Source organism: Tupaia chinensis, unplaced genomic scaffold, assembly GCF_000334495.1.
Source record: "Tupaia chinensis unplaced genomic scaffold, TupChi_1.0 Scaffold000539_1, whole genome shotgun sequence".
Taxonomy (NCBI): Eukaryota; Metazoa; Chordata; class Mammalia; order Scandentia; family Tupaiidae; genus Tupaia; species Tupaia belangeri.
Genome location: NW_006160052.1, coordinates 1858215 through 1868997, shown reverse-complemented (window position 1 = coordinate 1868997; position 10783 = coordinate 1858215). Strand labels below are relative to the sequence as shown.

The window sequence follows — 10783 nt, the reverse complement described above, 5'->3', positions numbered from 1 at the left end:
GCTGAATTACTAGTAAGAGTTAATGTGGAACCTAAGTACTACTAGGTTACCTTGGGTTTGTGTTTTATCCTCTTAGTACAAATATTTTTTAATGCAGATGGTGGGCAGACTATTGAGACCGATTTCTTTCCTTATATGTCCCATCCCAAATAAAGAGAGCTTGCGTATCTTAAACTAGGTGCTGCAACCATATTCAGTCATTCGTTAGCACATGATCAATTCTGTAAAAGGACTGACAATACAAAGAAACCTATCTTGCAAAAATGAGGCATCCTCCATTGTTTTATGTAATGTACCCTGACTGCTCCTGAGTAAGAACGGAGCTCGTCCTCCATGAGATAAGGCTATATATATAATATCCTCACTTGTTGGTGAGACCAAATTCTACCCTTAGAAAATTCCAAATAAAATTACAGCAAAGGTAGTGTTCAAAGTAACTGAAGCATTTCTGAAGGTAGTGTGTACACATTTTCCACCTCCTTCCCCTCTGGGTGAGCACTCTATAGATCGCTAATTTGTTAAGAAAACGATAAATGTAGTTAGACATGACCCAAATAATTTATCACTGAATAACCAAATTCAAAGGTTCATTGTTCTTCTTGTTTTGTTTTTCCTGTAGTTTAATCCTTCAATTGGTTGAATCGTAGAAGAAAAAAGTGTGAATAATTTTATATTCTAGATGGCTTTCCAATTCACAATGATAAAGCTCCCAGTATGACAGAGATGGTTTCTAAGAGGGGGCTTTTTTCTTCTTCCTTTTTTTTTTTTTTAAAGTAAAGGCAAATATAACTTAAAAAAAAAAAAAAAAAAAAAAGAAAAAAAAAGATCTTGACCTCCTAACCTTCCCTGTAGCATGCAAGGCCACAGATGGTGGCATTTCCCTAAGCTTCCACTTGGAGGGTCCCAGAAGATACCTGCTCCCTCTATGGCTGAGAGTAGGCCTCCAGGGCTCCACTGGACATGGAGTCCATCAGTTGGCTCTCCCAAGCTAAGGTCTCTCACTCTTCCTATGGCTAGACCTCTCCCTTCAGCCATTAGAGACTTCAGCTCTACACCTTCAAAGCCTTCAGCTTCAGAATGGAGGTCAGCAAACCTTTTCTGTAGAGGGCCAGACAGTATGTATTTTCAGCTCTATGGCCAGATGGTCTCTTTTGCAACTCTGTCCATGTAGCATAAAAGCAACTACAATTCGTAATGAATGAGCATGGGGCTGTGTTCCAATAAAACTTTTTTTATGGATACTGAAATTTGAATTTTATATAACTTTCATGTGACATGGAATGTTATTTTTTAAACCAATTAAAAATGTAAAAAATACACTCTTGGCTTGTGGACGTTACAAAATCTGGTGGTGGGTCAGATTCAGCCCATAGACTGCAGTTTGCTGACCCCTGTTTGAAAAAAAAAACCCCAAAGCTTCTTATTTTTAGCTCTCCAGTGGGTCTATACCAAGATGGCCAGGGAAGATGTAGACAATTCCCCAATTTCCCAGTTTTTTTGTTTTTCTTTTTTTTTTTTTTAAAGTAAAGGCAAAAATAACTTAAAAAAAAAAAAAAAAAAACAGTAAAAGAAAAGAAAAGCATGCAGGCTCTACAGGCAAGGAGTCCACTTCCATGTATCTGTTCTCTGTGAGGTAACTCAATTCTCTTTTGTAGAGAAACATGCAAAAGGCCAAACAATATTCCGAGCCATACTGCACATGGAAATTTTAAAATATGCAACATTCGGAATGTACCTTTCACCTCTGTACACACAAGTCAATGCAAAAGCTGCAAAGAAACAAGTGTCACAGTAAATGAAGTTAGGTACAAGCAATGATAGCTGAACGATGATGCAGTAGTGCTCACCCAGTCTGTACAGTAATTGGCACTCTACAGTATTCCTACTCGTTTTTTGATTCATTTGCACTTTGTGCTGCCTCTCCCTGGGGATCTAATTCAATCTTTACAGAAACATCTGGCCCCTCCGACCTCATTAATTTCATTTTTTTCTTTGGAGGGTTTTTCAAAGTGCCCAGCCTCTCCTTTACTTTGTACTCCAGTGTACTGTGGGGAATCCCATAAATACTCTGAGCCTTGGAAACACTCATTTTTCCACTCATAACCACTGAGATTGCTTCCTCCAGTATCTCACTGTTGTACTGTCTGTAGCGCCCTCTTTTCTTCCGAGGCTGCTTGGAACCAGGGTCTCCTTCTTGATCCGAAGTGGGATATGGCTGTCCAGAGGTAGACTGCTCAGCATCTGAGCCCCAAGAATCGGGTCCAGCATCTAACATGCTTTTTCTATTTTGTTTTGGAAGAATAGCCCTTAATTTTTTACTAAGCGCGCTCTCCGTTTGTGAACCCATTACCAAAGAGCTATAGCTGTACTGATCACCAGTGCGAGACTCCCAAGAAAGATCCATTCCTCGAACTTGTGGTATTTTTAAATCTACAGGAGATGAATGGCTCACATCCTTTTTTCCATCTTGTTTTGCTTGAAGTGCCATTTTTGGAAAGGCAGAGTTTTCTGCAAGAAAAGGAAGGTCACTGATGTTGCTGAGTGCACCATTTCCCCTGAACTTCATACGGCTGAGGTTAAACTCATAATGTGGTTTTGCCCAAGAGGCTTCCCTGGATAATATTAAGTGTTGTCCATGATTCTGTAATCCAGATGGCCCAAGGCTGGCAGCTGTGGACAATTGGTTTCTGCTCAGCAGTTCTTCACTAATCTGCAGAGATCGAGCCAGTGGAACTTTGAGTGTTGTGGAGTGTCCAAAACCTTCCCTGGTTCCATCCTGTAAGCTTCTTGGAGGTACCCCATCACCACTCCGAAGTCCGTCTGGGCGGTACTGGCTGGGTCTCCCAGGTCGCCTAATTGGATGGAAGGAAACTGATGTGAGCAGGACTTGCACAGGTAGGGAGGGATGGGTGAGGGGACCACTCCTTTATTAGAAGGCCTTGCTTGGGTAACATCACTTTGTGTTATTTATTTATTTTTCTCTAAAAATTAAAAAAAAAAAAATGGTCTCGGCAGTTAGTTTTAAAACTTGTTCACAAAAAGAGAAAAAGGAAAAAAGAAAAAGAAAAAAACCCAGAAGCTTTGTGGGCAAAGAAAAATTAAACCTGTTGGCTGGTCTCTGGTTGGGTTCACAAATTTTCGGAGAAAAAGTTTCGCGCAACTGTCTGAAAATAGCACCTTAATTATTAATTACAAAGTAATCATCAGTCTCCATAGATCTACAAAGAATTATGTTACCAATGTGACGTTACCACTAAACAAGTACAGTAATAAAAGAGTAAGCCAAATTATTTATTTTAATGCAATGTATTCAACATTCATGACAATTAGCTATAAAACTGGAGCCATTTACATCAGTGGAACCCATAAATAATTGTTCATTTATCCCACAAACAAGTTGATGCTCATCATCAAAAATCAAACAATTTCAAATAATGTTTCTGATTTTGCTTGGGGGAAAATGTATATATAATATATGACTGTCAGTCCCAAGGAGGGGGGGAACTAAAATAAAATAAACCAAAAGACCCGCTGCATTATAACTTACCACACTTCTTCATTTTATAACACTATTAGTTGCCGATACATGAGTATCATGATTCTTCACTTGAAATAACCCATGCTTAAAATAAATTACTCTTTATTTCCCCCCAAACAACTTTGTAACATTTTCCTTGGTTAAAAAAATGAAAACAAATACAAAAAACAAAACATCTCTTCTTGAAATAGCAAAGGTCTATTTAGCAGTTTCAAGTGGCTAACTTTCAAGTCATGTTTACAAAGTCAACCACTTATACAAAGATAACTCGTAAGTTCTTAATTTTCACAATAGAGAAAGATTATCGATATTAAAACTAGCAACTGGTAAAGCATGCCCAAGGGAAATCATTACATTAGAGAGGCACGAATATGAAACTTTGCAGAAATAGTGATAAACCAGCTATGTTCTCCAAAATCCTACAGGGACTGCTATCATTAGCAAGTAAGACAAGAAAGATAACACTAAATGTTCAACTAAAACATGGGCAGTATTAGTGGTACATTTTTATTTCATAAAATAAAACCAAGTAGAAAACACTTTCCATTCAGAGGGATAAACACAACTTCTACCATAAATCACATGGACCTGACAGCTAAGTTTATGGTGAATCTTAGGCAAGAGATTCACTTACACAAACTGCCATTTGGGATTCCATTACATGTGTCTTTATTAAGTCTAAAGGCAAATGGTTTGATTCATAAATGGAATGCAATGATTTGGGACCACACTGACTTACATCTAGTATAAACCACACTGAAAAGAAGAGCTAAAGAAAAAAGATCAGTATACCATACATAATTGATTAGATTAATAGCTATTTTTAGAATGAATAAAGGAAGGAAGAAAGGGGGAAATGATGGAATTCTATAGAAAATAAAAGGACATCTAAAAGTCAGTAAAGAAATCCTTCAATTTGAAGGTAATTAAGTGTAAGCTGGAAAAGGTTAGTCCATTTAGTGTCCACTTATTCCTTTAGTATTTAAGTAACTTCCCATGTTGGTATTATAAAAGTAAATAAGCCTAAATATTAACTAATTCAAACTTACCAAAGTTATTTTTTATGCCTAGATAAAGTTTGTTTTTGGTTACAACAGTTTTGTGGAAATGTTTTTCCCATATGGTATCTACGTTATCTTCATTAATATTTGACTTTTCTAAATGTTATTAAGATACACATAAGGAAAAATACATAATCCTTACACTGTGAAATTACCTGGTCAGAGAATACACTCTAATCTGCTAAGAGTTATCAAAACTGAGTATGTAATAATGTCTTGGCAACATACAATAGTTATCCAACTACATCAACAATCAGTCTTACCTATTAAACAAAAAGTGCACACATTTTTTGAACTGCCACAGAGTTAAAACTGCAGTTCAATGGTCAAAAACCAAAACAAACCAAATCAAAATGGACATATACACACAATCCCCAAAAGAGATACCGAGTTAATTATTGGAGCCCAATTTTCATTCAACAACCTCAACACACATATTACTATCTCCATGTCTAACTTTGGAATTATTTAGCTTAGGTTTTAACACATTTCAAAACTCTCAATGACAAAAAGTCCAAAGACACATTCTTGCCATATAAATGATTATTTTCTATTTGTACTAAACTGACAAACTACTAGCCAATTCTAGACTGCACAGATTGTACTTTCAGCTTAGTTGATGAACTAACAGTAATTTTACAAAAGGCCTAACTAGAAGATTGTTACCCTGAAGGGTTAGTCTTTTAAATATATGAGAGGGAGCCCCAGCCTTGCTGGCCTAGTCACAGTAAGACATTCTGCAATGCTGAAGCCATATGAAAAATCAGAGTTTGGTTCTCAGGTTAACCTATATACACCAGGTGTGGATGCATGCCCATAATCCTGGCTGGGTAGGAAAGGCTGCGAGGTGATAGGTACATCACGGCAGGAGACCCTGATGAGGATGTTTGTCTGTCTGTCTGTCTGTCTCATGTAAAAGAAAGAAATGTTAAAAAAAAAAAAAAAGTGTAAGGGGCACTGGCATCAAATCCTTTGTGAATTATCTGACACAAAATTGTGGAAGACTACAAATATTTTCTCTTACCCGTTCCCTTGAGTACTGGAGCAGCCTGGAGAATGGCTCAGGGTAGTGCTGCCAGCACATGGACTTTTCTTAGTGGAGAGATCGAGTACACCGTCTGTAGAGACACAAAGAAACACCTGAAGATATTATAAAAGAGCAAATGTGAACTGAACAGGCTAAAAATGAAAAAGCTAGTAGGCCTAGTCAACTAAGCAGATACACTAGTCATATATTTTGAGTTGTGAAACCAATTTAATAATAGTATTTCTTTCTCTTGAAGTAATATACATTTAGCAAAGCATGTTATGTCTAGTATCTCCACAGGTTAAAATTTTTTAAGTAATTGTACTAAAGAAAAAGGCAAAACATGTTACTGAAAATGTTAAGATAAAGTGAGATATTACAAATAGTCTATACAACATGAGATTCTATATTTGTTATTAAACATCACTTTGTAGATTTACCTTGATCATACAAACTATAAAAACAAACTTTTTTCAAAAATAAATTCTTCATGAGCTAAATTTACCTATAAATACAAAAGTACATAAAAATTGTATGTAAAAAGATCTAAGTAAAATTACTTTAAAAGGTAAGTTTATATGGTTAAATTACATGTACACACTAAGACAGTCTGTAAGACGAATCAGCTGTTAGTGGTTTATAATTTGAGTGTATCCTAATTATTCTTTGGACACATCTATAAAAAAAAAAACATATACTTGGATTCAATCTTTTGAAAAAGATCTGCAGAGATTCACTTGTTAAACTTTATAAAGGCAAAATTCTTCTGTTAAAGATTGGTGGACAACGAGAGGGAAAGAAAGAAGAATGAAACAGTCTTGATACTGATGAAAGCCTGGAAGTACTACTATTTTTCACTTAAGCTAAATTCATATTATAGATAGATAAAGTTAGAAGACTTTCTTTCCCCTAAAAGACATTTTTTTTTTCCTTAAAAACTTATCTAGAAGGGAAATCTCAGAGTTGCCACTCCATCCAGAATTAACAGAACAAGATGACATGTAATGCCTCTGATTTTCAGTTGGCTGGCAAAAAGATGTTGCTATCTAGTTACATTAAAAATCACCTCAAGGCCCCCAAAGTAATACGCCTCTGTTGATGCTGCTACTCAGTAGGCTGAAGCCACATGCGAGGCCTGGGTTACACTGCCCAGGCACCTGAACAGCCAGCCACGTGACTAAACATCATATAGTCCCAGTTACACGAAAGGATTTGGACACAGTGAAACACTGCCTTTAAACAAAACCTAGGATAGAACCTACCATGACTTTTGTCTGAGGACACTGTAACTCAATTTAAGGCTTTTAAAAATAAATATGTAACTGAGTTTATAAACAAGAAAGTCCACACTTACATAGAAAAAGCTTTGTCCTTTAATCTCTAATATTTCTCAAAAACTAACAGTAATTTTATAGAACTAACCATCCTAGTAGATAGCTGACCATCTATTTAGATATCTAACAAACAGAATGCACTGTTTAAAGTATTTCTAAAGACCTATTACTTAAAGATTTCAATAAATAGGGATTTTATTTAATCATATAAGTAACATATTTTCAGTCTACCTTAAAAAAAAACTGATTTAATTTGCAAATACTAAAATTCATTTACAAAATATACTTTTAAAAGTTTTCCATCATTTGACAAAATCTACACACTACTAATGCAATCATGTAGTTCAAATTTCTCTTGGTAAAAGAAAGCTGTCAATATAACATACCTCTTAAACGGAATGCTAGCTATAAGAAGTTGAATTAGAATAAGTGGTATCTTTGTATGCTAACATCCATTATTAATACTTTAAATATCCTTTAAACTTCCATTTCCTACTATAATCCTGAAGTTCTCATACGATAATTAAGGAAAACGTATTTTTAGTGAAAATTTATAAAATTTATAGTAAAGAAAACAATCCCCAGTAAAACAGAAGACATAACATTGCAAATATGGTCCCCAAAGACATAGCAATCAATGTGAGCATAGGACAACTGGGAGATGACCAGTCAGGAAATCTCTCAGAACTTAGATATTCCATTAGTTGTTCACACCAAAAAAAGGGGGAAAATGGCAAAAGGAAACTACTCAAAGGGTACAATCTTTAGTAAGTGACCAAGCCAGTCCATTAAATGTAAATAAAGCCTCTATAAACTACTCAAAATAAGCAAAAGAAGGTCCTTTCAAACAGATTCTTTTAAGAATCATTGACTTTCCAGAATAAAAATGTATTTCTCACCAATAAATCCACCATCTTCATAACCTTTCTATATATACTTCTATGACATTTCTGTGATAATAAAATCTCATTAATATAGACATCGTCAATTTTCAATTTGTGGTGGTTCAAAACTACGATTAAGTTGAAATGCTCATTTAAATCTCAGTGAAATTATAAGAAAGATGAGATCATAGAGAAATAGGAACATTTTACCTACTTAAGAGAATAAACTTTTCAGACTCAAGAAACATTTGTTAAAGAAAATTGACAACCTCTAATCTTTTCACTTAATTAGGGCCCTCACCAACAAATTTCCTTTTGGAAGTAGATGTGCATAATGTACGTAATTTATAAAACACTATGTTTCGCAAAGTAGTGTGTTCTAGTGTCTTTCCCTCATTTCCAACCCTTCTAGTTTCTTTTTTAAATGGTAAATAATACATACTATATTTACCCTCCAGATCTAATTTGCAGAGTACCTCAAGTAAAGGCAGTTTTCAGGTAGGTACTAATCCTAGAACATTGATGGCAAAGGAAAAATACTTATTTTTTCATCAAAGTTTTTTTTTATTTTTGAGAGATTGTTTTGCTATTAGAGTGCATGTGCTCGCTTGGAGAGACAGAGAGACAGAGAGATGAAAAGCGAGAAATCACCACCTGAGGGATAGCCATGAAATCTCTTCTCCATTCTCCTCTCGTGATTTTGCGCATACATGTACACAAGCCTGGTGTATGTTTCAAGCCACCAGGTCTAGGACTTGAACTGTGGTTGACCATGTGGGAGTTCAGCACCCCAATCATTATGCCACCTGCTAGTCTCATGAGAGTTTTTTAAAAAACGGATAGGACACTGCTTCGCAAAGTGTAAAATGCTTATGTACATATCAAGTAAGTTAAAGATTGGTGACAAATGCAACTATCTGACTTTATTGGGTGGTGCACACCAACCATGATGACAAAATGTTGATGGGTGAGGTCCTAACTTTTTCTGTACTCTCCATCACTGCATAGTCAGTAATGAGTTAAGAATCACATTAGTTTTTCCTTTTATTGCTGCTGGCACTCTATTTGTCAATCATTTTTTTCTCCCCAAATTAAAGTACTCTGATTAGTTAGAGGAGACCTTGACATCAAACCATACCTTGTTCGCTAGGTTCTGACTGAGACTTTCTGACAGTAAGGTCCAGAGGTGAGTCTTGGTCAGCCATGAGAAGTTTGCTGAGCACAGGGTTCTGAGTAGTTGCAGCCGTGGGAGAGGTGGTGACTGGAGATGCTTTCGGCAGGCTTTGGTTCTTTGTGCTATTGGGCTGGCTGGGGTCCTGAGTAGAGCTATTTTTTGAGGTATATTCAGCAGCAAATTGTTGGATCATTCGCTGCATGATCTCACGGGCCACTAGGGGAATATTGGGGTCGGAGACCCAGGGACTGTCTGTAAACAAAGATTTATTTACTTTTAAAGTGGGACAAGGTACTAAAAAAAGACAGCTTTCAAGCATACAAAATTTCACTTTTTTCTTTAGTATTTCCATTAAATTTATATTTTTAATCTCTGGTTCTTGAGTTGCATATTTTCAAAAAGGAAAATTCTATAACTGTATTTCTAAACAATCCCCCTCCCCGAATTATGACATTAAATAAAGGGATAACAAATTATTATATTATATGGGCAAGAATCACTTACCTGATACAGAAATCCCAAAATCTGTCTTATGAAATAATTACTCCCCTTTTAACACCTATAGATCATCATAAAGTTTCCCCTAGATTTTTCCTCAGCCATCTCCTATATTTTTGAAGGATTAGGTTACTGAGGTCGTGCTTAATTTACTAATACTTTCTATTAAGGACTGTTCTAAGGCATACCAAGATTATAAAGTGAGTTACTTAATTTTACAATCCACGACTGACTAGGGCAATAGTTTCCACATGTTAAAGTTCACCAGAATCACTCTGAAAGATTGAAAACCAGATTGTTAGATCTTATCTCCAGAGTTTCTGATTGAGTAATTCTAGGGTCAGCTCAAAAACTGGCGTTTCTAACACATTCTTAGATGCTTCTGTTATGGGAACAATTTTAGAATCCCTTGACAGGAATTTAAATACCAAATCTCAAAAGCCTAAGAGAGACCACACATTTTCCCTAGGTTTTTGAAATGCACCCTGCCAATCACTAACACAATAACTAGGGAAATAATGACATAAACATTTTAAAGTTGCCAACTTCTAGGCAATGTTAAGTTTAAAATAAAAATATGAATGCATTAACTCATAGAACTTTTAGCACTGGAAGGTACCATGTAGGTCAGATGGGGTAAGTTGAAGAGGAAATTATTTGTATTATATGACAGGGTCTTCAAAAAGTTCATGGAAATACATATTATGAAAAAACTATGCTGGATTTCAATTTCATATACCAAATATATTAGTACTTTAATTATATTTTTCTATAAACTCATAAAGTATATTATCATCACATCTCTGTAATTACCATAACACAACAGTCTATGAAGGAAATCAAGCTTAAGAGATTGTGCTTGTTCACCTTTGTATGGCTCATCTTGCCTAGTGTAAAGTGTACATTTGATATAGCTGAGTAATAAATAGACCAATCAAATTAATCACTATTCAAATAATCTTCCCTCCCCCCTCCTTTTTCTGATGGAGGAAATTTGATCTAATATTAAATGGCCTCTGCACAGCTATATAGATGGCTAGTGATAGATTCTCAATTAAAACTCTTCCCTTTATCTCAATGGTCCACCTGTGACCTCCCTCCCTACCAAAATGCTGAGGTTTTAGAAGACAGATCTCAAAAAAACTCAATTTCCTTGATCCTTTAAGATGAGCTGTAGAAGTCAAATAACTTTACTCAGTATTTTGGAGCTGTAAAGAACTTAAGATGTTGACTTATGAAGCTAAAATGAAAACTGACTCTTATTACT

The 10783-nt window shown here is 35.5% G+C and overlaps 1 protein-coding gene across 2 annotated transcripts in view; it reads right to left on the bottom strand.

The window, feature by feature from the left end:
• Positions 1–10783, bottom strand: part of LCOR (ligand dependent nuclear receptor corepressor) — a 162209-nt gene that overhangs the window by 34923 nt on the left and 116503 nt on the right. Inside the window, exons 6-8 of one of the 2 annotated variants that reach the window (XM_014591148.2) lie at positions 8983–9270; positions 5624–5717; positions 1533–2852 (exon numbers count right to left, since the gene is read on the bottom strand). In XM_014591148.2, coding sequence (XP_014446634.1) covers positions 1883–2852; positions 5624–5717; positions 8983–9270 — 1352 coding nt within the window. In that variant the 3' untranslated portion in view covers positions 1533–1882. Of the gene's footprint in view, positions 1–1532; positions 2853–5623; positions 5718–8982; positions 9271–10783 lie in introns of those variants that run through there. The other variant, XM_027775266.1, reaches the window with a different exon arrangement.